General features: G+C 45.0%; 1 protein-coding gene across 14 annotated transcripts in view; it reads right to left on the bottom strand.

The window, feature by feature from the left end:
- Nucleotides 1-680: 680 nt before the first annotated feature.
- STRBP (spermatid perinuclear RNA binding protein) overlaps nt 681-27415 on the bottom strand; it is a 178332-nt gene continuing 151597 nt past the window's right edge. For 13 of the 14 annotated variants that reach the window (XM_060411825.1, XM_060411826.1, XM_042245730.1 and 10 more), the window contains 5 exons: nt 25149-25283; nt 24801-24941; nt 21838-21961; nt 17598-17642; nt 14585-15039 (listed from right to left, as the gene is read on the bottom strand). In XM_060411825.1, coding sequence (XP_060267808.1) covers nt 14963-15039; nt 17598-17642; nt 21838-21961; nt 24801-24941; nt 25149-25283 — 522 coding nt within the window. In that variant the 3' untranslated portion in view covers nt 14585-14962. Of the gene's footprint in view, nt 11677-14584; nt 15040-17597; nt 17643-21837; nt 21962-24800; nt 24942-25148; nt 25284-27415 lie in introns of those variants that run through there. The other variant, XM_015094200.3, reaches the window with a different exon arrangement.

Below are 27415 nucleotides of genomic sequence, written 5' to 3'. Positions count from 1 at the left end.
AGTGCTTTCTACCAGGTACCACCACCACCCCCTTCTCTGGCCCAAAGCCAGGCAAACAAACAGTGCCCCTCCTGTGAAACCCTGGTTTCAGGGTGGGAGCAGGGCCCCCGGGAGAGAGCAGCAGCTGGCTGGCTCCCCTTCCCATCAGTGCACCCACCCAGGGCTTTCATCTGCTCGCCTGGCTCCCCCAGCACCTGGGGAGCTCCCTGGGCTGCCGGCCGTCTTTCTCATTCTTCCAGGGGTGAACAGTTACTGCAGAACCTCACACACGGAGCAATGGGAAGAGCTTTTTTTTTTTTTTTTTTTCAAGCTGCTGCCACCATTTAGAAGTTCTCCCTTGGGCAACTGCCTTTACCTCTCTAAGCCTTAGCGTCAAGTGGGGAGCGGGTCAAGAGGAAGACTGAGGCAGGTGTGAGAGAGGCAGATGCCGAGCCAAGGCAGTGGCCACAGCTCAGCACTCCCTGCGCCAGCTGTGGGTCAGAGGCTCAGGCGGCGTAAACTTGCAGCATCAGCAAAGAAGCAGAGTTTCAAGGACTGTGAACAGGAGTAGGGCTGAGGCCTGGCCCTTGGCAGTGAAGGGAAGGTCCTTCTCAGGTGCTGAGCTGGAGGGTCGAAGTGGCTCTGCACTTGACCCTTTCATCAGAGCCAGAGTAAGTCCTGCACAGAAAAGTCCAGCCCAGTGCTGTTGAAGACAGAAGCTTTTATTGTTATTCATCCAAATGAGGAAAACGCAACATGTCAGGGCATTACAGACGAGCTGCAGCAGCCAGACAAGGGGGTCGGTCAGTCTGTTAGAGTCCAACAGTCAGTGTGGAGGGGCCGCAGTGTAGACGCTGCCTGTGAAGTCGGGGTGCAGAGTCCCTGTGATGAAGGCCAGGCATCTCTGGGCGAGGCACTGGAGACAGTCCACACGTGCAGGCTGTGCCTCAGCCTTACAGCTCAGAGTCCTGCGGGTACTCACCACCCCAGAGCGGGGACAATCCACGGGGCTCACATTCGCCAATGTTTTTTTTAATATAATACACAACATAGTTATTGCCAAGGACTTTGCACTGCAGTTATACTATGTACACTTGTATTCAGAGAAAAACACAGTAAACAGATAACACAGGTATTTTAAATAGATTTCTTAAAAGCTATCTTCATCACCAGACCAGAGAGAGAGCTAGTTAGCCACAAGTTTGATGTCTTCTGTGTAACTGTGCAATCAACCAGAAATGCTTTCTACCCACAACTACTGCAGCACCACCTGAACCCCTGTCCTGGGGCTGAGGGAGGGCTGAGGCCGAGCAGGACCCACTCCTCCTCCGTAAGGGACAGATGCCCCTTCAACAGCTCAGGGCTTCAGGTCTAGACTGGCTGCCTCCTTCCTAGTGAATTCTGCTCAGAATGGGTGAGCAAGTCTCAGCAGCCACCCTCCGGGAACCCTACTACATGGAAGGGAGACCAGGGTGCCGGGACTGTGGGGCCAATAGGCCAGCCCCTACCCTGGCCCACCTGCCTCACTCCTGCACATGCCCTGGCCCTACCTAGGGCTCCTTCAGGAGACCTGCCTTTTCCTCAATGTGTGGCCGGGCCCCAGCCAGCCACTGAGAGAAAGATTCAGCACAGCTGGGCCACACGGTCCCCAGTCTGCTGAGCGCGCAGGTACTGAGGGAACAACAGGCTCCACCACTGCTGAGAGCCGTAGTAAATGACGTCTGCCCGAGGCAGGTGGCTCATGACGCCTTCAGACATCACGCGAGACAGAGGCGCCCCCGACCAAGCATTCCCTTTGCGGCCTCAAGACCCTGGAAAGGAAGTCTGTCTGGAGGTTGACACCAGGTCATGAGACATCCAGAACCACCCTTGATTCCTGGGACATGTGGAAAGGCCCCTGCCACCTGAGAAGCCGCCACAGTAAGGGAACAAGGGGACCAGCGGTACCCCGTGTCCACAGTGCACCCCTACTTTGCAGAGAGCCCCACCCCACCACATAGGGCTGGCCTGGCAGGTGAAAGAAGAGGTATTTCAGGAACCTGACTGAACTCCCAACTGTCCCTCACGTGTGGGCCATCATCACAACCTGGGCATCAGGGCCGCAGCTGAGGGAGCCGGTGAGGTGAAGAGTCAAGGAGGCTCAAAAGTGCAATGCAAACAAGGAAAGGAGTGGAAGCTTAACCACAACTTAAGCCCAAGGGTGTTTGCGAAGAGAGGTGCTCACGCCATCCTGAAGGGAGCAGAGAAGAGGCTGGATACTGGGAATTAGGTGCAGCGTCCTTGATAATAAAGTACAAGTGAAGAAGACAGTCTTCTAGCTGTCTATGACTCATTTCCCTAAACAAAAATTTTAAAAAGTTCCCAGAACAAATATTTAGGCTAGATTCAAAAAAGAACTTTTAGACCATCATCTGTTTCCATAAGCAGGAAAATGAGACGGACGGCATCAAGCTTAGGACCATGGGCTAGGACAGGGCGACTCCACAAGGGTCTGGGTGCCCCGACACAAGGAAGCTCCCTGTGAGGCCAGAGCTGCTGTGCAAGGATACGCCTGGTGCCATAGCCAGCTGCACCTCTGGAAGATACGAGCCACGTGCGTCAGAGGGAGTTACACACCTCCTGGCATCCCAAGAGCCCCACAAGGAGCCAGATGAGCCCAGCAGCAACAGCGTGTGCCCTGCAGCCACGGCTTCTCAGCGACTCTTTCTACCACCCTCACCTGACGCCACAAGCTCATTCAAGCAGGCAGCACCAACCCCCTCAACCTGCAGGCTCCGTCCCCAGAGGACCCACAGGCCACGCAAGGTTGGCCGCACCCCCTCCCAGCTGGGGGGCCTGCGCTTCTGAAGCCAGCACCCTCCTGACTTCCATCCACTTCACAGGACAATGCTGGCCCCTCACAGCCCTGAACTTCACCTCGGTGCTCAGTCAACAGCTGTGCCCTTCATTTGCCTGGAAACATCTGAGGGAAAATACTGTGGACAGTAGAAAGCACTTGGTTTTTTTCATTGCCCCAGCTTCACGGAGCACCTTGGGGCAGGCACCGTGTCCGATCTGCAGTCGTCCCTGGCGTCTGCGAGCCACCTGAGCAGCGACTGCTCCAGCCTGTGCATCCCTCCTCAGCAGTTCACAGGCTTCACCTCCCTCCCACTCCTGCATAAAGCTTTCTTGCCAGGTGACTCCATTCTGAAGCGAGCACTTTTCACCCTCGTACACTAAGGCCCTCAGCCAGCATTAGACCTGAGACAAGGTTTCCTTGATGTTGCCCTTTAAGGGACTTCTGAGTAGCAAGAGAGAAGCAGCACAAAGGTGGCAGACTTGGCCACGTCAAACACCAGGCCCCTAACGCCACTGGCGGTCAGAAAAGCCGTCTGGCTCACGGGCCTCCCCGTCCCACTCGAGTGCCAGCACAGTAAGCAAACCGGGTGAAAAGTCCAGATTGTGACAAGCCTAATCTTCCCCAAGCAGATCTTTCTAAAACATGCCTGAGCACCCCTCCACAGCACCCTTAGTTCACAAGTTTCTCTCTGGAGCTGGTTCACCGTGGCTTTCCCTTGCTTCAGTGCCCACTCCCCAAACAGGACCCACCTGAGCTCCTTAAAACCTGAGGTCCTTCTGGGCAAGAGCTGCACACCTAACAGACGTGTGGGAAGGTGGATGGGTCCAGGCAGCAGATGTGAGGAAACTTCCAGTCATGATCATGCCAGAGGGACTGGAAAGCAGGAACTGGAGCAGTGTGGCCCACAACTGGCTGTGCACTGCTCAGCCGCTCCAACGGCAGCACAGTGGCCACGACCACTGAACAGGCCACACAGCCTGAAAGATTCACCGACACCAGGCCCAAGGCTGCGCGTCCACGTTGTGACACATGGGAAGGCCCACTGGGCTGAACAGAGACTCCCGGACATCCCGAAGGCTTGATGGGCTGTGTCTCAGTGAACCTTGACCTCTAGGGCTCTGACAAGTGCTCAAACCACCGCTGCCTCTCGCTCCTCAGCAGAGCTACAGAACTGCAGACGTGCAGAAGCACCACCCCCTCCCCACCAACTCCTCCGAGCTCCCTGCCCACCTGGGCGGAATGAGCCAGAGGTGGCAGAACAAAACAGGCCCAAAGCAGATTTACTAGTAATCTTAATAGTCCTGCCTTTTTCTCTTTAAAGCACTTGGAGAACAAGTGCGTACCTCCCCTGGCTAAAGACTTTTTTCTACAGATGCTGAATCCAAGGGACTCCACCTCTTGCCAGGTGAAGAGGCCAAAACATTACTTTAAAAAGCAGAAGCCCCTGGACCATACAGTACCTGCCACTCCCTTGATGGGCAAACTCGGGAGAGCTAGCTACAAACCTCTCCATCCATCACCAAAAAGCTTCCCAGAGACACAGGAGGGGCACGGGGCACCAGGCCCACCAGACTCCCACTTCCTGGCCCAGTGGAGGCAGTCCCTGCCACCCCCCATTCCTATTGGTCTCAGGCACCACCGTTGTCCATCACCTACTGCACAGGGGGCCCCAGTGCCCTTGCTGGGTGTGGGTTCCTGTGGTTCCCTGGTCCCACAGCCTCCAGCCCAACCCAGGCAAGGAGCCTGGATGTGAAGAAATGCCCTCCTTGCCTCTCAACCCCTGGCTGCCTCTCTCAGCCAGCCGCCATCCTTCACCAGCCTCTCCGTTCAGTCCGTCCTCATCCAGCTGTCCAAGCTGACCCTCCAGAGTCCTCTCACTGTCCTGGAGGATGGTTATCACTGAGGGCACAGCACCTTTCACAGAGTGGCTCCAAACTGCACACCCATGTGCCATTTCACCCTCCTAGCCCTCCCAGTTCCATCAACAAGCACTTCCACGCTGTCCCTTCTGCATACACCACACCGCCCTCCTCGACACCCGGCTGCCCCACCGGGCCCGTGGATGCCCATCTCTGCAGGAAGCCTCGGCTCCCTCCCTGGAGCCCCTCACTCTCCGAGTCCCTCAGTTCTCAGTCTGCACAGGCCTGGCTCTGCTCCTGGATGGAGTGGGAGTCCCTCTCGCAAGCATCCCCCCCGCTTCCTGGGCTCCTTGGTCAGGTTTCACCTTCTACTCGGCTAAGCTGAAAATCCTAACATTTTCTTCAGCTGCTCCTTCTGCTCCAGCACAGCGTGATTAGGAGGAGAAAGTGACAGGGGATGTTTCCAATATAGCCATGTGCCCAGGACGGGAGACGTGGTCCCCGGAGTGGCAGCAGTCTCATCAGCCTTCCGTGCTGACTACACTGAGCACTGGGCTCCACGTGGCCAGGAGACCAGGGCACTGTGGGCAAGAGGCCAGCGGTGTGGGCTGTCAATTTGCACAGAACACGGATGTGATCGATGACACTCCCAAGACCACTTCTCCCCTCCTGGGCACATGCATTTATTGGAAACACTCACTGCCACCTTAACTACCCAACTGGCTGTACTAGAACCACCTATCCCTTTCTGGAGCCACATAAGACAAGTAAATAGAAGCCATCAGAATACCTGGCAGAGAGATCCACAGTATCTCCAAGTCTGCCCTTCACCAGCCTCTCTCCCTCGAGGTTCCTCCTCAGGGGCCACATTCCAGTTGATGTGGAAGGAGGGACTCCCCTCCAGGGTGATGGCACAGCCACCATACTTTCCATAAAGCTGCCTCCACAGATGTCAGAGAGCTGAGCAACTTCTGAGATCAGCTACAGGCTGGAAGGGCCCAGTGAGACCCTGGCCCCAGAACCCTGCAAAGGTGACTGAGGACGCCGCCTTCAGTTAGAGCAGGAGAGGCCTAGCCAGAAACAGGGCTGCAGACCACCAGACGTGGATGCAGCTCGACAGAGAAGCAGCACCTGTCAACAGCATGTCCCTTCCCCTCGCCCAGGCCTGGGGACCTCTCCGGTGGCAGTTACTGGTTTGCGCTCTATCACAGGGTTCTGTGACGGTACAAGAAGTTGGTCTGTGGAAATAGCGATGCAACTGAGAAGACGACGACGAGCAGGCCGCCCGGCCCAAGGATGGGTCGCCAGTGACCCTGCCCAGGAGCCAGCTGCCATGTCTGAGCAGCCAGAGAAGAAGGCATCTGGAGTCTGCCTGCCTTCTTTTCCCCTGGTGAGGAAGGGGAGCGAGTCAGGGAGAGCAAGGTTGTGTTTTGTCTCAAGCTACACAGGATACATTCCACAAGTCTGGAAGAAAGTAAGTAGGGTGAATGCATCATAAAGAGGAGAGGAAACTGTTGCCAAATGGTTTTGGAAAACTGGACAGGCAGCAGACTAGACTGCCACCACCAACCACTGGTGTGAGCACAGTGCTGTCGGAATGGGTGGCCTGGGCCGCTTACTAGCTATGTAATTTTGGGCATGTCGTTTTGTGTAAGCCTCTATTTCCTCATCTGTCAAAGGAGAGAACTACTAGATCCCACAGTTGTGGTGATGTTCAAATTTCCTCCCTAAGAAAAGGCTTCTGTGAACTCTAAAAACAGAAGAAATGGCATTGCTTCCATGTGGTCAAAAACTCACTTATTAGCAGCCACAATGTTTTGCCACAAATAAGCTGGCTGGTTTTCAGAGTCTCTTGGCTTCAGTTTTCTTGTCTGTGGAGTGGGAACCACATCCCTGCGCTGCTGCCGCTCTGAGCGGGACCATCAGGGCAGCGCATGGTGAGAGCCGGGAGAGGACGCTGCTGCTGCTGCACACACACACGGGGGCCAGTCCTTCCACAGCTCAGGGACTCCGGCAGTCGGGGCTGACGAGAAGGTTCTTCTCCCTGACCCCCTCCAGGATTATGGCTCATGGCTCAAAAAAAGGCCAGCTGTCAAGGATGGCAGTAACTTGGGGTCAGGGAAGATTCTCTCCCTGAAGAGGATTCTGTATCCATCCCCACACACCCCCGGACCCTGAGCAGAGACCCAGCCGGCACTAACCTGCTGAGGCGCTAGTGAGGGGCCCACAGCCTCCCCTGAAGCCGAGTCCAGGGGCCACTCCAGGCCGACAGAATAGGCCACTGCCACCTGTCCCCACCCTCATCTCTGCCCAGCACTTGCCCAGGGCCACCTCTGCCCCAGTGAGCCACACCTCGCCAGCTCTCCTTCAGAGTCTGGCTCCGACACCCCCACCTTCAGTCTCAGGTCGGACAGCGTGAACTCAGAAAGCATTAGCTGAATGAAAACATACACCTCAATTTCTCACTAATATTCAAACAGAAAAACAAGCCTCAAATACAAAAGCTTCCTCTGTTTATACAGCCACACCTCAGCCTTCCAATCTATCTTTCCAGTTTGTTGATCTTTTCCAATCATTCTAAAAGAAAATAGCCCTATTTTCAGCCAGGATACTGGTCTAAAATGACCTCAAGTTAAAGCTTAGACTCCCAGCACAGATCCAAGGGTTGGCCTGAGCCTGTGAGCTCCAAAGACCCTATGACAGTGAGGCCCCTGGCTTGGCTTGTGTTCAGGCCCTGTAGAGGCTCCACATGGCCCTGCCTCGCTGCCCACACACCACCTTCCTGTCACCCAGCGTGCTTTCTGCAGAAAAAGGCACTGGCACTTAAAGCATCTGGGTTTCATGCTTGACTCTAGCCCTTCGCTCTGAGCGTCAGTCTTTTTCACCTGTAAGATATACCACTTTGAAGAGGGCTGAGAAGTAAGAAAAATGTCCAAGTGCCTGGCACACACAAGATACCAATTTTAGCATCTTTCCCCTTGCTCTTTCTTCCACCCACTGCTGCCCAGAGGCCCCCCAGATGAACTGACCTGAGGGCTACCAGTAACCACTTGGGACATTCAGCTAACATGTGAATGCAGAGACTGTTCTTCCATATGGCACAAAAGGATCAAGGGAGGAGAAACTGAAGCAAAGCCTAGAGAAACCAGGCCCCTAGGCAGGGCTAAGAGAACACCCTCCCGGCAGTGGCTCATTCCCTCACCTCCTTGGGGCCATAAGCAGCGAAAAGATGACTCAGGACCACATCTCCAGCTAAGAGACGCTAATCTGACTCTCAAGCAGCCCGGGCAGATGGTGGCAATCCCCATGCTACCCACCACCAGAGATAGCGGGGTTCTGCCAAGAAAGACCCTCCTGAGAAGGGCCAAGTAATTAAGGTGTTACCTACTGATTGGTTAAGACAAGATGAAAGAAACAAAACCCCGAGGCTTCCCACAGAGTGTATTAATGAGGCATGGATACCACTCAACAGCCAGCAGTGGAGTGGGGTCACTTCTGCCAAGACATCACTTACACAAACATTTCTTGAATTTAAGAAAGACCTCCTGACTATACTGCAAATCCATCTTATTGGCCTAATTAGAAGTAACAGTTCTGTCGACACAGTTTTTGTAACCTCAGAGCATCACCAAACTCAGTCTGCATTCCCCACTCAGCTCACCTCCACCAGCAGAGAGGTGCGGCCACAACCTCCAGAGGCTCCCGAGGTTCAATGCAGACGTGTGTTAGCCAGAGACACAAAGATGCTCACCCTTTATTCAGTCCAGCCATCTATATCTATATATATATATATATATTTCTTTTTTCTGAAAAGCAACTTCCCAGCTGTGTCCAGACAGATAGATGGATAGGTGGACAGACAGATGTGTAACAGGCAGAAGGGAGGCCTTATGTGGTGACAAGCACAGGGCTTTTAACGCCCGAAGTGTTGCAGGACACTGTAAAGAGAAGCTAGAATGCTGTTGAGAGCAGCATCTGCGCCACCGGCCTGCTAAGCCTGCCTCCCAGTCTCCTTTTTCTTTTCTGTGCTTTATGATAACTTAGCTTCTACCTGCCAAATAAATGGTGAGCTCTGAATGTCAGATTCTGGGGCTAACTGTAGTCACACAGTTTTTTCTTACTAATGCAAAGACAGGGAACTTGGAATCAGCTGGCTGACATTGTAAGCTGAACCCCTTTGAAGTTCCAAGCTCACCTAAATCCCAAAGCAAGTATTACAAACTCCTGGCAGCAGACTGTCCAATGATTGACTACCACACAAACACACAAGCATCTTTATCCAGCATGGATCTGCAGCCACATTCCATGCCACGTCTCACCAAGTGTTTGCTCTGTGTCTATCTGACCCTAAGATGCTAGAAGTCCTCTCTCAAAGCCAGGGAGCACCCCAAACCTGTGTACACGAAGCAACCCACACAGTCCCATCTGAGCAGACCACACACCTGCTTCTCCACTCCCTGTCAGCACAGCCTGGCCAACCACCGTAAAACAGTCAACATTTACTGAGCACTTCCTATGTACCAGGTACTATTCAAAGCACTCTGTGTATTAACTCATTTAATTCCCAGACCCTACAGGAATTTGCTGGAGGGAGAGGAATATACTCCAGAGTCCCACATGGTTTCTAGTCTCTATTTCTAGCTGTGCTGTAAAGCTTACATAACCTAATCTGCATTACAGTGCTATTTTAAAAAATCTCCAAAGATCACTGCCTCAAGCATCAATGGAAGCTGTTAGCTCTTACCTAAAATGATAATGTGGAAAAGGATATCTATTCTTACAACTAAGTCAACTTCAATCCTTGACTTAAAACAGACTTTCTGGAAGATGCTATCAGGAAAGGAAAGAACTTACATAAGAAGTACTAGCTCTGTAAATAACTGCTAGAGAGGAACACATCAAAACTGAACTCACCTCAGCGGTAGGCAGTTTCTTGGCTCTGCAGGTGGTTACTCATTTACCACCCATCTCCCTTCTCGGCCTCCCAGTAACACTGAGAAATCTCTGGTCACTGAGTGGCATGGCCTCAGATGGTTACAGAGAAAAGTCTGCATGCAACAGAAGCTTTCTTGTTCTGGGCAACCTCACAGGGACCACCCCCACCCCAGCACCACCACCAGGCAGGCAGTGGCATAGGCTGAATAGGAGTTACTTCAGGAGGCCGTTCGCAGAGCAGGCGGTTCTCAGATGAGGACTCTAGACTGCTAGAAATCTAACTTTTGGGGGAAAGGGGAGCAAATCTCCTTAGTTCACTCCTCTCTCTCACTACTAAAGATTTACCTTCCCCTGCAGTTATTAATGAAATCCAAGACAGGGAAATAATAATGAATGACTGAATGTAAGAGTAAAATTCCCCTCATCTGTCACTGAAAAATGCTTAGTGTTTAAATTAACCACTATTATTCTTTGCTACACTATAAAAACCGCTTTAAAAGGACTGGGCTATTTGTTATTCATTTCACTCATTTATGTGAATAGAGGTCCATGAACATAAACCAGAGTAGATTTCAGGCTCTCAAAACTGTCAGGGAAATATTTTAAATGAATCAGTTTCCAAATAACATCCATTTCAATGATATCAGAGGGCGCATATTATTAAATAATTTACAAATAAACTATTAACTAAGTTTATCATCTCCTGACACTGCTATGTGTTGTCTCCCAACCTAGGAGATTTATAGTCAGCCCAACTCCACCAAAAAGAAACCCCCCAACCTAAAAGGTTCCAGTGGGTGGAGCCTGTGTCACCGGAATCCAGAGAAGAACCTAGCACGTAAGGTGCTCTCGGTTGCTTGTTCAGGACTGGAATGTTCTTGGTACTAGTCACCTAGACCTCATACAACCTTTTATAGATGCCAAAGCCACATTCAACATACGTACAGATTCTGTATGGGAAAAAAGTTGTCCCAGCAACCTTCAAAGTTAGTACTAAAAAGAAAACTGCTACTTAGAGACAAATATAAAACATAAGCTTCATTTTAATCTATATATATATATATATATGTATATATCAAATACAACCTTAGCACAGAACATCTAATACAAATGAAATGCATTTATGGAATACACTAAATGAAGCAAATCCTTTTCAAAATATTTGGCCTAACCTTCATATTTTGTAAATGAACCCCATGATGGTGAATAGGTGGGAAATAAATCATCTATCTAACCTGGAAAAGATGGAATTCCTTACATCTATTTGGTCTCTGCACACCAGGTATTTACTACTCTGAGTCTTGACATACTTGGTTCTGGAAATACTTAGTTTAACTCAGTCAATTATATATTTTTCCATAGTTACCTTAATATTTTGGTTTTTTCATTTTCTATTGCTTTTTTTTTATGGCTTCTTGCTGCTGTTGTATTAGGGCATACAACACAGATCAGAGATATTCCTTTCTCAGAGAACTCTCTGAGAAATTGGCACTTTGAGCCTCAGCTTCTGTTGCAGCTACACATAAATGGGTCCTGTGGCACTGCTACCAATCTTGCTGCTTACGAAATTCTAGCACTTTGGCTGAAAGAGTGCCCTGATGTTAAAATCTTCTTAGGTGAACACATCCCACCACCAAATTATTTTATTTAAACAGATAAGTGTGTGTAATTCGCATATATGTTATATCATAATTTCTATACACATACACACACTTAAAAGTGAAATGTCTCTTGAATAGAAATTACAAGGGTATTATTAAAAAACAAAATGCTGAAAATAACTATTTTACATTTAGATCATAAAACATTCGAAAGTAATGTGATGACAGAAGACCCAGGAGATCAAATGCACCATATATGATTGTCATATATGCATGTTGCGTCCATTGGTTTTTAACTTTCTCTTTAATCAGAAAATAAAAGCGCTTACCTTTGTATACTGAGACCACAGCTTACAGTCACTATATCTCAGCCTATTTTATACAAGTGATATGGCTACGAAGGTCCGAGGAGAACGAGAATAAAGTGAGATAAACGTGCTGAAAACTGCTTAAAAGTATTAACCTGAAATACACAGAGGGTCCAACACCAGTTTTAAAAATACATTAACGAGGTATTCCCAGCTCTTCAATTAATAACGGTGACTGACTGATTCATGATTTTCAAACATTTCACCCAAATTTTAAAAAAGAAGAAAAGGCTAATACCAGCAAAATCTATCAGTGGTTTGTTCCCCAGGTTAACAATTTGAGAGCCTACAAACGACTCAAGGAGCCCTCGCGCCCCCGCACCATGCACTGCATCTAGTCAGCGTGAGGTATGTCGGGAATCTACTGGACCAATTACCTTGCACAAGACATGGGGGACACCCGCAGCCTCAAGAAACACGGCTGCAGGCCACCTCCCTGGCTGGGTGCCAGCCCCCATGCAAAGAAATATGGCTTCAAGGAGGACCCCTATCTCTGAGGAATTATAATAGCGCTAACTGACACAGTCAGGAATGCAACTATTCAGTTTATGTGCTAAAAAAGTTTAAAAACTGTCAGAAGATAGCACAGCTCATACACTAATTCTAAGTTCTACATTGGTCTGTAGACTCCCTGACAAAAGACTAGGCTAGGAGGGGTTAAGTATATCCAGGTATTGCTAGGTTTCCAAAGGAAAAGTTTTCAAACAGACACCGTGGCTTTGAATAAAGTATTGCTCTTCTTTAAAATGCTCAGTCACTGCTTTCCAAAAGGAGGTGTCAAGAGTGCTGTGTCTGAAAGCTGGAAAGCCTCAGGGGGTCACATTGCTCTTATGATCAAGACATAGAAATTGCCATTTCAAGCCAGACAACCTGATGGTTCTAGAAGTCAGAGAAGAAATCTTGAGGGCCCAAGTGAATAATAAATGGTGCGACGCTCAGAGGCTGGCAATAGGGGCTGTCAATGAAAAAACCACCTACAGTGGAGAAAAGAGCAGAGAAGCAAAACTTGGTGTTAATGTCACAGAATTTGGTGAAGCCAAAAGCTTCATTTATATTTCTCTGCTCTTTCAGCTGTAAGTGGAATTTTCATTACAAAATGAAGGGGTGGGAAGGGCAAAGGGGGGTGGGGGTGGGGGGAGGACACTTAATCCATTACAAAATTTAAACAGTTCAACTTGCATGGTTACCACTTCTAACAAAGGACTGACAGCTCGATTATTTTAAGTAAAGCAGAGAAATGTCAAAGTTTGCAGCAACTGGGTAGGTTTACAAAACATGGTTAGTAACTTCCAACAAACAACAAATTAAAAAAAAAAAAAAAAAAGACTTGGTAGAAACCATTTGAAATGACTGCCATCATGGTGGAAAAGAGCACAGCTCCCTTTGCACCGTTACAGAGGGGTTGAGTTGTGTTACAAGTCAGCTACTTTGAAAGAATTTTCTAAAGAGAAATCTCCAGAGAGATTCCAACTTGGAATGCAAATTTGACAATCAATTTCAAATAACAATACAGCTGCAGCTGCCAATTAATAGTATTCCGTAAACAAAGAGGGCTGTTGTAAATACTTAATTAAGAAAAACTGGACACTACCAGCCATGCTTTTTCTTCTCAGTGATGGCTCTGTTTCATCCATAGGTCAGCAAAACAAATCAATGAAACATGAGAACTCCCAGCAGAGATGGGCCCTCTAGTGTAGGTCTAGCCACTAATGCACAGGATGAGAATGTAAGTTCACAGCTACTTCCGCAAGTGATGAGGTTTTATTAAAGTATCACCCACCACTGATACAGACAAAAGGTCAAGGAGCTGAAGGAACAGACAAGCTGTGGTGTAAAAATCACGTATGTGATTAAGTAACACTAACATTTATTTTCAACTGCCTCTTTCATGCTTGTTTAGTGGTCCCAGAGAAACTGGGTACATAAATTTGCCATATTTTGAAGCCCACTCTCAGCGATAAGCACTATTCAGCTCCAAAAGACAGAAATGAAGAAAGAAGAGGAAAGCTAATTCAAACTAAAAATGGACAATTTTAAGACACAGCAACTTGTAGATATCAACACAGGACCACAATGTTGCCTTCATGGGGGTGAGTACCTTAATGAGACCATTACCTTCTAGTAACATCATAGGCTTCCAAAGGAGGTGAGAATGCAAGTGGAAGACTTAGGTCTGCACCCTTTACAGCACAGCACAATGTTACCAACTGATCATTTTTCACCAGCTTAATCAGGTGTCTTAAAAATAAATGCTGACCCATGGCTGAAACCTGTCACTTTTCACAGCAGCACTCAACAAGAACTGGGACAATCGAAGAGCAAGTTTTTATGGGGACCCTGTTGCTGCTTTAGATTCTGATTAATTGAAGAGGATAAGAGACCCTTCAATGAATTCCAGAAAAATCGCTAATCTTCTATCTACATGAAAAAAGCCAGGGAGTGAACACAGTATCTTACAGAGTGAAGAAGGCCACAAGAACGAGAGGGTCATTGATGGATTAATTTATTATTTTTTAAAACTTGGAAATTCGGAAACTAAAATAATCACATTCCTCCTTCCCCATCTCTGGGTAGTGCCATCATTTTAATAAGCCATTGTCGGATAACAGAATAAACCTTTATCAGAGGGATGCCCTTGTACAGCAGGAGTACAAAGGGCTTACAAAGTAAATAGACGGGCTCAAACTAACAATCGTCTTTGCTTTGTTTTATCAGTTTACTTACAAATGAATGGGTTTCTAGGGCTAAGTTATTATTAGTTTTCAATTCTTTATAATTTGATACCAAAACATATCAAAAATAATAAGCTAAAACAATATTCAAACCCATATTTTATTGGCTTTAATTACACACTTCAGTATTTACAAAGTTAAAGTTTAAATGAAAAGTCTCTATTGTATTAAAAAAAAAATAACTACAGCCCGAATTAAAGTGCCCTGGGGCAAATACAGATCAATCAGCTAAGCGTCAGTGACTGCGTCAGGAACCAGGCAGTACTCTGTGTTACAACAAAGCAGTTTATTTGTGATCAGTGTTTGAGACTCTATACATCCTTCACAAATTTAATTTTACATAATCTGATATTCCTCTTAAAACTTAAACTTTGAACTGCTAGACTTATTTCCCTAGAACAGAAGGGCTGGTATAAGTTATTTTCCGGAAATGAGGTACCGTTTCACAGAACTAGTTTCTTTTTTGTTTGTTTTCAAGTTTTAGAGAACTAAATTTGCATTTGTTAAAATCAAAAAGTAGGAAAAGATGTTCTTTACAAATAATTTTGATCAAGTATGTGTTCAAAGAAAGCAGGATAAAAAGGCTTTTTCGCTAACATTCTGTATGTACTGGGTTGTTGTTGGAATAGGAATTAGCTTCTGTCATTTGCTAAAAGAATGAGTAGTGGGGAACAGGATATGTTGGGAATTTCATAACGGGTAACAGAACCATTCTCTTGGGTAAACCTACAGAGAAAAGAAACGGAGAGGACTCCAAATAAGTTTAATAATCCAATAAAAATTTCAGGTTAAAAAAAAAAGAATCTTACAGAGATTATCATTAACCTTTTCCAGATTAGTCAGTCAACATGTACCATTATGAAAGAGGCCCACTAACTTTGAAATTACTCTTAATAGTGTGACAATATTTTCCACTCAAAATTAAGATGGCTATATCACAGGAAGAATGATATCTAAAAAGGGATTTCACTTGAGTGAGCTGCCATCAATTATAAAGCTCAAAAGCAATGCCATTGATTGATATTCTAAAGTGACTCTCAATTTGGCACATCACATATTACAGGAGAAACAGGGATTGTCAAGATTCAAACACAGCTATCTGTGCAGGCCTCAGCTCGCAAGAAAGACAGTTGCAACTGGACTTGTGACCAGGTATTTATCTTAATGGCTACTGCCAATATTGGCATGGCAAATCTGGAAAGATTAATTGCTTTCTAAATTTTGTAATTAATGAGTTCTTGTGGCCTCACAAACTTCTGCATACTCAAGCATGATTTGAAATCTGCTCCTTGTTTCTGTTCTAATGTTTAACCTATGGAGAAATCACAAAGCAGCAACAGCAGGTATCTGAGAGCACCAGATGATCAGAGGGAAACTACCCCACATGCAACAGCTTTACGAAGGCCAGAGACATGTTTACCTTACAGCCAAAATCAAGCATCGTTTTAGTAGGCTGGCATCACAGTAACACTTAAAAACCGTATCTTTTATGTGAAAAATGGGGGCATTAAATTTCACCAGCTTTGGAAGTCAGTTATATGACACATGGAAGAGAGAAGCCTTCTGAAGAGCGGGCTCGGAGTCCGCAGGGTGGAAGTTTAATGTTAGAGGAAAGGGAAGAACGAGAGAGAAATTAAAAAGATTGAGGAAAAACATGAATGTACCTTAGAGCCTAGATATGTAAGTGTTTTAAAGAAAAAAAGCTCTTGCAAACCTACACTAAAGAACATGGATCTTACTATGTCTACAAGAAAGGCACCGACTTAAGGACCTGCCCTAGAAGGCAGATGCTTTGGCTTTCATACAAGACATATCACAATGAGTCCAGTGAGTCAAAATGTATTTGGATAAACTGACCGGACCTAATTCACAGAAAGGAGAGGTGGTCGAGAGATGCAGAAGTTGGCTGAATGGTAAAAGCAAATGGCCAAATCAAAAGAAGCTAGAGAGTTTGAATTTAAAATAAATTCTAAAAGACAGCATATTCCTGAATGAGCCCCCAGTTCCTAACCCCCTCCCCGTATCTAAGAATAAGCAGAATACGGGGAGCCCCTGGCCATAGCTGAGTATGCCAATGGAGACAGGCAGGTAAGGCTGAAACTCCAGACTCTGTTCTCAACCTTAGAGAAAACCTACCCCAAATGTCAGTCTTCCAGCTTCCCCACATCTTCCAGGTTGTAAATGATCTATCTTAATGGGGAAAGTGCTCAAATTGTTCACTTTCTACTTATTTCTATAGTTATGAAATCAAATGAAGCTTCAATTTAGCAGTGTCTTAAAGACCCATAATTTCCATCTATGGGAGAGCTGATGTATGAAGAAAAAAAGCACAAGGAAAGGCCTGAGGCTCGTGTGAAGGACTACCACCACAAGCAGCAACACAGGCAAGGTCCTTCTCCTCCGTGTGCACGCATGCCCAGCCTAGGGTCCCACTGGGGCACACGCACTCATGTGTACACGCATGCTCTCACACACTCACGTAGGCACACACGCACTGGTGCTCTTTTTGCTCTAAGTGACAAACATTCTGCAGATGGCTGATTCTATACCATGTAGCACCCAAGATAGGAAAAATGTCTAAGAGAGCATATCACTGACTCCAAACCTACTGCCTCCATTGCCACATAAACCTCATTCAAAAGTTATCCAAAGGGCCACTGAGGTTCATTTCTGCATTTGCCTTTATTTTTATTTTTGAAGGGAGAAGAGATATTCCTATGATTTTCTCACATGTACTACACAGACTTTCTGCAGTAAGAACTTCGGTAACACTGCTGTGGATAACCCTGCATCACTCTCTGGGACCTGTTCCCTTCACCTCCACAGCAAAATTCACAACAAAGCATAACACTGCCAATGTGAAGTGAGTACGTCCTATCCCTAACTCAAATCACCTGCAGTTCATACAGTTTCTAACCAGAAACTTAAACGTGGCTCTGTAACTGGCAGGCAGCCAAGCTAGGAACTGGGTATGGCCCTTCAGTAGCCTTTGAATGGAGTGTAAGTTGGCTGTAAGAAGAACTACTTAGAATATTTAATTTCAATATGGTCAGAAACAGGCAATTAGAACAAGCAGTCCTTCAATCAGGCAAAGCAGAGAAGAGCAACTCCAACCAAACCAAGAACCACAAGGTTGTGGCATTTTCAAAGGGAATTTAAGTTGGGTCACTAGAATGAGTAGGTCTGAGATCCTCCAAATCATTTAAAGAAACCCTAGATACAAACTGTGCTTTGGATTGCTGTGCAGAGGCTAAGAGGAGAAATCAGTAAGACAGTGTACATACCATAGGCAGGGGCAGCTGTGCTGTAGCCATAGGGTGTTCCATAGCCTGGTGCAAAGAAGGAGAAAGCAGGTCAGTCAGGACAAAGGGCAGTCAGCACTGGCCCGATTCACAAGGAACGTCGGGCCCGGCACCTTGGACCCTGCCTGAGGACTTCTTCCAGGTGTGGCTGAACAAGAAGCCTTCCCAGGATGGCCCTAGTCCACCAATTCCTCCATGCCTAAGCAGACTGGAAGCTTTTCATTATGGCCCACTAGATACAGACTACACTTACTTCTCACTGCACTTACCACATTACATTGTAATTGTCAATTCTACCTGCATTCCCCACTAGAATGGCAGAGACTCAAGTCTTATACATCTTTGTATCACCGGAACCTAGCAGAATGGCATGTAGTAACCACTCACTAAACATAATTTGTTCAACAAAACTATACTCAGAACCACTCAAATTACCAATTTCTCAAAGTTGGATAATAGAAATTTCCAAGTCTTTTTTTCAGAAAAAAGTAACAGAACAGACTAAAGCCTCAAATGCCAGTAAAGAGGCACACACATCAGGCTGCAGGCTTGAGGCCAAGCTCCATGCCTTGCTTATATCCCAATTCTGGGCCCCAGCACAGGGTCTCTCAATAAATGTTGCTAAAATTGACATTAGCATCTGGTGCCTATGAAAAAGGCTCATACTGTCAATATAAAACTTGTACAAAGAACACTTTTTGAAACAATTAGTTCTACCACTAGTTTCTTATATGTCCTTAGATATCTAACTTTTGAGCTGCCACTTTCATCTATAAAATGGGAAACCCTCCAAGCTACTTTATAGTTTTATAGGGATTAGAAATAGTATGTTAACAGAAACAATCTTTAACCTTTTAGTAAAATGACTTTAAAACATATAAATATTGAAACACTTGGGTAAATCTCTAGGAAAACCAGAATAAGGGCACAAAATCTACACAGGCCCTTCACATTGTACCCAAAACAAATCCAGCCTTTTTACCCAACAGCCCCTTTTCCTACAATCATTTCTGCTGCTAACATAATTTTTTTTTCCATCTTCTTTAGCTGGCCAACTGCAACTCATCCTTTAGGAATCACCTCCTCTGTGAAGTCCCCTAGGCTTGCGGTTCACTTGGCCCACCCCATATCATCGCTTGTTTTGTATTTCACGGTGCTTTCTAAAGTGTCTGTTCCTATCCCAAGTGACCCCAAGCATTCCCTGGGGCAGACGCTAAATCTTAAGTCATCTTTGAATGCTCAGGTCCAAATCTCTTGAGACAAAATATTCAAACACATGTTGAAAAAAAAAAGTAAACTGCTTTTGGGGACTAATTGAAACATTTTTATAAGAGATAAAATTTTTCACTTTTTAGTCTACACTTAAGTCATAAACCTAGGGGCTGTACAACTGAGTCTTTAGTGCTCACTACATCATATATTTCAAGAGGACAAAAGACAGCTGAAATAAGCAGTAGGAAATGAACAGTAGGAAAAGTATCAGAAGCCAAAAAAGAAGTTAATGCTTAAAAAAGAATGTTATATATCAAATTTATTCCAGGAAAAGGCAGTTGGTTGACAAAGGTTATAGTTTCAAAGGCTTTACTAAAACCTCCTTAAAGAGAGAAACTAGAACTGCTGAGCTGGCCAGTAGTTGTACCCCAATACAGACCACTGGCTTCTAATCCTGACTTCCCATCCTACTAAGCAAGGTGACTTTGAATTGCACGCACTGTTTAATATTTACCCTCTCTGAGCCTCAGTCTTCTGAAGAAACTGACAGCAGAGGAATGCACTTAAAAACATATGTAAAAATACTACAGTCCCTGCTGCAAGGAATACACTCTGCAAAAGGCATATAACCTATTCATAATCTAATCTGACCTCATCTGAATGTTCTCTAGGCTATAAAAGAACTTCCTTTTGAAAGCCTTCAGGAGACAGGCCTTTCGCAGAGGTCAGGGCAATGATGTAGAGAGAAATTACTAGGATTCCCTCCACTAGCAGATGGTGGCTGGCCACCTGAGTGAGAACATCCCATGACCCAGTAGCTGGACACACCTGGACAAGCACACCACCAAAGGCAAGACAGTTCACCTCAAACTGCCTACTACTGTTTAATGAAAGCTGCTTCCTTTAACAAGACATTAAACAAGGCAAAAAAAAAAAAAAAAAAATTTAATTTCCATAGAATAGTGAGATGTACAGAAAAAGGTCCTAATTTTGGACACACAAACTGTATCAAACTGTAACCATCCTCCTTCCTCCCCTGGTCCCACTGCCACTGGTTTTTCAGCCTCTGTCTCTTTCAATGGCACCACCTCCAACCTACCTCCTCCAGCAGAAGATCCTGGAGGGACACTTGAAATCTCACTCTGTTTCATTCTCCACAATAAACCAATCAATTGCTTCTCAAGTTGTTCCATCTGCTCACTTCCTGACACCCATCTACTTCCCTACATCCATAGGATGTGCCTCCACTGCCTCCTATCTGGGCTCTGAGTTTACAAAAACCTTCTACTGTGTCTTGGCATGCCAACTTCTGCCCTACAAGTCATTCTTCATACAACAGAGGGTGATTTTTACAAAGTCTGATCTCGTCACTTCTCTTAGAACCCTTCACGACTTCCCACTGCACTTAGGTTCTAAGACCAAAACCCAAACCAAGAAAGACCTCCAGGACTGGGACTGAACATCCAGCTTCAGCTCAAATCCACCCTAGCCCTCCCTGGGCTCTCCACACTACAGACTGGTCTCATCCTCATTCTTCAAATGAGCTAAGTGCCCTCCCACCAGCACCGCAGGGCGCTGACGTGCTGCTCCCTCTGCAGGCAGCGCTCTTGGGCCTGAATCCGCTCTAACTCCTACTCATTCTTCAAAGCTCAGTTCAAGTGTCACGTCTTCAGGAAAACCTTCGAGTCCCCAACAGACTAGACCAGGTTTCCCTGTCACGTTCCCTCACAACACTGTGCCTTTCTCCTTTATCACAGCAGCTCGGTCAGTCGTGAGCATTCCATTAGTATATCTCACCTTTATGCCAAACACTTCAGGAGAACAAAATGCCATGCCTGCTCTGTGTCAGAGCCGGCACACAATATTTGAATGAGAGAGTACATTCTTTATATGACACATTTTTGAGCTACGCCCCTAGTGGGATCAACTTCTAGAAGCTTAACTCCAAAGCCACATTATACACAAAACTTCCCAAAAAGCCTACTCTAATTCTTTCTTGGGGTGGCAGGGGTGGGGGGGGGGGCAGTGAGGGGGGGAATAACCCAGAATCTAAGTGAACCTCTTATGATTGTCACACAGTTACGCAAAAAATAATGACAAGACCCAATCTTTACGACAATTTATCTGATCAACAACTGCAAGAGGTTTACTTGTTAAGTTCAAAGTTCCATGTTTGCAAGATTACAGGAATTTTAACTCCAACGAGACAGCTGTACAGCTACTGCTAAAATGATATAAAGATTGGAACAGAAGACAGAAAGAAGGCTTCTTTCCCCATCTTCCTCAAGCCATGCTGTGAAATGGAAAGAATACCAACTTTGGAACTAGAAACTCATTACATTCAGATCTCTGCTCTGCTGTTTACAAGATGTCTCACACTGAGCTCACTGCCTTACCTCCCTAAACTTTAGTTTTTCCTCATCTGGAAAAAAACAGAAATAATTTCTACTTGAGGAAACACTGTGAAGACTAAAATCATTTATATGCAAGTATCTACTGTTTACTCAGCACTGAATAAGAAAGCTCCCCCTTTCCTTTTTATGTAATTCTCCAGCCCTCCATGATTCACCAGACACTGAGTTAAAGAAATGCTAACACGGTCAGGCTTCACCTCAATTGAGCAGCCTCTTACCAATACAAAGGCTTTTCTCACCTGCGATACCCAACCTGTCATCTGTGTCCCTAATGAATACACCCTGCTCGGTATCCAAACTCCCCAGTGTGTGGAATATCTCTGAGCTTTCTCATTGTCAAAATATGTCCCCTCCACCAAGTGCAATATTCTTCGTCTGTCACCTCCCTCCAAAAGGCCTCTAGTCATTCAGCAGATTCCAGGAGAAAACCTAGTAACATTCTACAGACTCTCTACTTTCAAATTTCAGTGCACAAGCATCCTATACCTATATTATGTTTCCAGAAACCCTGTGTAACCCTGGAAAATAAAGGAGACACTATTCTTGGAAACTGTGGCACAGAAAAGGAGGCAGACATCTCTCAGGTTGTACTATACCTGGAGCTATGTAGCCGGGAGCAGCTGTGGCCCCAACAAAAGCCCCCCTTGTTAGAGTTCCTCTTCCTCTGCCCCGAACAGCTTGGACTGCTGCGGACACAGCTGTATTCACAACACCCTTTGCCTGTTAAAAATAACACATTTCATTACTGAGAGAAATAAGATCATCTCATCAACCCTGTAACGTATATAACCTCTATGCGAAACTTGAGCCTGTACATGGCACAATCCATCTAAAGCTCTGATGACTTCAGCTTATCATCTGTAAAATGAAAATGACATATTACAGAGTTGGTCCAGAAAATATGCTGGCATACAGAAGTATGCTGGGCTTCCCTGGTGACTCAAACAGTAAAGAATCTGCCTGCAGGAAACCGAGGTTCGATCCCTGGCTCAGGAAGCTCCCCTGGAGAAGGAAATGGCAATCCACTCCAGTATTCTTGCCTGGAGAATCCCATGGACAGAGGGTCGTGGAGGGCTGTAGTCCATGGGGTTGCAGAGTTGGACACGACTGAGCGACAAACACACACACAGAGAAGTATGCAGATAAAGTGTTCTTTTCACTTGAAGTTTATCCAGAAACAGTTCATTTTCTACACACTTTCAGCAGACACATTACAGACACCTGATATCTAGGTTCAAAATCCGCTGAATTCTCTTCCAACAAACAAAAAAACACAGCAAATGTCCTACAATTAGCTATGAACCTGAGTCAGGTTTAAAAAGAAAGAGGTGGGGAAGATTAAGACAGGAAGACCAAAGATGTGGATGCCAGCCCCTGCTCCAAGTAGCTGAGACCTCAGGAAGCAGATTCCTCTGGCAGCAGGGGTGGGGGCTGCAGGGTGGGATTATGGGTGTGTGTGTGGGTATGGGGGTGTGTGTGTGTATCACCTCTGAAGTCCCTTCTTGCTCTAAAATGCCACAGAACTCTGGTAAAAGTCACAGAATCTCTATGGCAGTCTCTCTGCTAATTGTAAAATGGGGATTATGACATCTACTTTGTTTTCCGTACTGAAGAGTAGAAAGAGCAACTGAGAAAACAGATATAAAACTGAAAAGTAGGCAAGGAGTAACAGTATATAGGAATGCAAAACCATTCCTTTCGGAAACTGAAATTTTAAGAAATAAGAAAACATCTAGATTTAAATTAAATATTATGTTTACTTTTTAATATAATAATGCAACAAAAACTCAAGCTCAGGAAACTTTAGGATCTAGTAACATTCTCTGCTATAACCAATCTTCAGGGAAGGAGGTTCAGAGCCTCAAAAGCGTTGCAGAGCAAGTCAGCAGCACTACACACAGTTTAAACAGTCAGTGCATATACACGTTTATGTCTCATTGAAAAATCCCCAGCTTTTTTCCTCCTAGGACAGCCTCTATCGCTAGTATGACTGAGTAGAAGACAGCTTCCAGGTCAAATGCATCATGAACAGAGAACAGCCATCTTCCCTTCTGGCTGAGAAAAAAAATCCAACCCACAAATCCAAAATAAGACTGCTTCTTGGCTGTCAAGCACATTGAACACATGAGTTTTATATCTTCTAGTATGGAAAATTTCTAAAAATGAGTGAACTTCATGCAGACTTTTTTTTTAAACACAGCTTAGTCAAATGCAGTCAGGAATTAGCAATCTGGCGGCAGCACAGTGACTCCACACAAATCAAACTCCTGTCTCCTAGAACCAAACCTAACTACCTAATAAGTTATCTGCACACAGGCTTTATAAACACTAAAATTAACTGACCATATACAAGATGTATGCACAAGAAAAACACACCAAAACAAACAAGGTCACAATTATCTTTCTACTAATTTAGAACATCTTATAAAAGATTTTAGAAAAAGAAAATCCATTTATCCTTTCTCTACACATGTACCAATACAACTTAAATGCTTTATTTGTATTTCATCTCAGTAACAGTTTTCTTTGTTTATATTTTGAATTCTAGAATATAAGCAGTGTTTATTATAGTAAATACAAAAAATGTAAATGAACACAAAACATATTTCTAAGATGGATATCATATACAATGGGAGCATGACCACAGTCTTTGGAACAAGAAGAATCAGGTTTCAAAGGGAACCTTTACTGTCAGCTGTGTTACTACAAGCAGTGTCAATGCGTCCAAAGTGTTCTACTGTGATCTATTCTACTCTGTTAACAATGGACTCTGCATATGCATATTTAACACAGAATCTTAATCTATGCTTCCTTCTATTGGTCTAAAGATTTTTACTTGACTTTTCCCTATCACTTTTCCTATCAATATATTCAGATATTATTATACCAGTATTTTCCACCAGAGAGACAATGTGTCTTATAGTTAGTTACATGTCTCTTTTCCCCTCACAATCATGCACATGGTGTATGTCTAGAAAATATTTTTGAATATGTAAATGAATGCATGGGAGAAACTGTTATTCAAAAGCATGCAATTAGGAAGCCATCTTTTCTTACTGCGATCCTTGCTACAATCCTGGGCCTTCTGCAGCTCTGACATTTCCAGTGTCAGTAATGAACAAAAGCAACACAGGGTCAATTTCTACTGTGCTACCCTCAAAGAAACCCCAAACTAAACAATGTAAAAGGACAAAACTGGAAAGGAAATAGAAGAACAACTGCAGGATGGGATGAGAATAAGCCCAACACTCTCGGCAGCTTCCCTAAACAAACACAGCATCTCATTAGAGTCCCAGCCCTTCAACACTGCTTCAAGAGGACTTGAAGCCCCTAATATTTAAAGCCAACCATCTCGTTTTAACATAGGATTTGCCTGAAAGACCACAAAACAGGGGACCAGTAATCATATTTCTATTATGCATGATCAACCCAACAGAAAAAGTTGCCAAGTCCAAGCAAGAAAAATAAATAACTTCAGAAAAATCTCAAGTGGCACAAAGATATGAAAGGAGATTTCACTCTGATGGCATCTTTCTAAGGTTTAATGCTTAACTCATACCTGAGGGATAATCTTCTTTTTCTTATTATTTGCTGCATTGGGTCCAGAAAACAGTTTCTCCAGGGCAGCTAAAGCTGCACTTGCCTTTGCCACTTTCTTATTTGGACCTGCACCTCTGAATTTTTGTCCATCCACTTCTACCTAAAATCAAGAACAACACTCTGCAGTTATCCCATGCAATTCCTCTGTGTAGTTTTAATTTAAATGTATCATAACACAGAAAACAAAAACACCAAGTCAAAAAGTGCCATAAGAACTGACTGAGTCTAAGTCTTTTTTTAAAAGCAAGCTCAGAACAACCTATGACTTTGAGGGGAAAAATAAGGTTGCCTGTATCTAGGTACATACCTCCATCACAAAACGTTTGTCATGGCTTCCACCAGTCTCCGAGATGAGTTCATACTTGAGACCTCTTCTTTTTTCATTGAGCTCCATGACAGGATTTTTGCCACTTGCTGTGAGAATAGGGCCCTGAGTTCTTACCTAAAAGGAGGTTCAACCAAGGAAGATTTTAAAGTACTAGATTTCTTATTAATACAAGTATACTATATCTCTACTGAAAAAGAGGCTCAAAAATTATACTTTAAAGCATTTGGGAGCTAGGATGCATGATTACTTCTACATATGAATGACAAAACATCTCTAAAGGGACAGAAATCCTACATACAGTGAGCACTGTAGGAAGCCATCTCGCCAGCCTGTCATGGAAGCAAGGAGGTCTCCACAAAGCAGGATGCTAGAGCAGTGGAGCCTGGCCATTACCTGACACTCCAGGGTCTGATCTAGTGTGTTCAAGATCTAAGAACAAAACTATAAATGACTAACAATGTAAGCAGAAGAGTAAAGATTCACATTCAATGTTTTTTACCTTTAGGATTAGGCTTAAACAGCTCTCAATTTGGGAGATGGAAAGAAAATGTGCCTATACACCTCTTAGTCTCTAAAGAGATTCGAGGGAACCAACAGTAAAAACAGCAGGCTACAGACTTATGAATTCAGAAATTAAAAAATAAAAGCAGTCATTCCCTGCCCTCAAGGATCTAGAGTACAGTGGGAGGGACTGATCTAATCACTATGAAATAATGAACACTCAATGGCATTCCACTCCAGTACTCTTGCAGGGAAAATCCCATGGACAGAGGAGCCTGGTGGGCTGCAGTCCATGGGGTCGCTAAGAGTCGGACACGACTGAGCGACATCACTTTCACTTTTCACTTTCATGCATTGGAAAAGGAAATGGCAACCCACTCCAGTGTTCTTGCCTGGAGAATCCCAGGGACGGGGGAGCCTGGTGGGCTGCCATCTGTGGGGTTGCACAGAGTCGGACACAACTGAAGCGACTTAACAATAGAGCAGGTGCATGTTATGGAAACACAGTACAAGTAATCATTTTCTAGGGCAAACAGCATAGCTTTCCTAGAAGTGAAAGTGAAGTCGCTCAGTCGTGTCCGACTCTTTGCGACCCCGTGGACTGTAGCCTACCAGGCTCCTCTGTCCATGAGATTCTCCAGGCAAGAGTACTGGAGTGGGTTGCCATTTCCTTCTCCAGGGGATCTTCCTGACCCAGGGATCAAAGCCAGGTCTCCTGCATTGGAGTCAGACGCTTTAACCTCTGAGCCACCAGGGAAGCCCAGAAGTGACATACAAAACTGATCTTAAAAGCAGTACCAGACTATGGTAAGGAGGAAACATAGAAGGGCATTCTGGACAGAAGAAACAGCCATGCAGAAGCCCAAGAGAAGGAAAGAATGTTTCGGAAATGTAAATAAATTCTATTTGGCTATATTAAGGGAGTGAGGAGACAAAAGCAGAACCAGATTAGGAACACCCTTGATGTAGCCAAGCCATAAAGGACTTCAAATGTCATGCAAATGAGCTTCAACCTTTTTATGGACACCAGGGAGCCATTGGAGGATTTAAATCTGAAAAGCAGAGCCATTACTTTGCTGACAAAGGTCCGTATAGTCAAAGCTATGAGTTGGTTCATTTTCATATGCACCGTACTATCAACCACAGTACCAAGTACAGAATAGATGATAAGTAAGTCTGTATTTACTAATAAATCCCTTTATCTTAAACTAATCCTCTTGCTATATCAATGAGATGTCTTTTTCTGATTTTATATTTGCCCATCTTTAATACAGTGGACAATAATGACAAATCTAGACAGTGTATTAAAAAGCAGAGACATCCCTTTGCCCACAAGTCACATACAGTATAGTTTATGGTTTTTCCAGTAGTCACGTATGGACGTGAGAGCTGGACCATAAAGAAGGCTGAGCATCAAAGAATTGATGCTTTCAAACTATGGTGTTGGAGAGGACTCTTGAGAGTCCGTTGGACAGCAAGGAGATCAAACTAATCAATCCTAAAGGAAATCAATCCTGAATATTCATTGGAAGGACTGATGCTGAGGCTGAAAACCAATACTTTGGCCATCTGATGCGAAGAGCCAACTCATTGGAAAAGACATTGATGCTGGGAATGATAGAAGACAGGAGGAGAAGGGGATGACAGAAGATGAAATGGTTGGACGGCATCACCTACTCGACGGATATGAGTCTGAGCAAGCTCTGAAGATGGTGAAGGACAGGGAAGCCTGGCATACTGCAGTC

This window comes from Ovis aries, chromosome 3 (assembly GCF_016772045.2).
Source record: "Ovis aries strain OAR_USU_Benz2616 breed Rambouillet chromosome 3, ARS-UI_Ramb_v3.0, whole genome shotgun sequence".
NCBI classification, from domain to species: Eukaryota; Metazoa; Chordata; class Mammalia; order Artiodactyla; family Bovidae; genus Ovis; species Ovis aries.
This window is presented reverse-complemented; position numbering and strand designations above follow the sequence as displayed.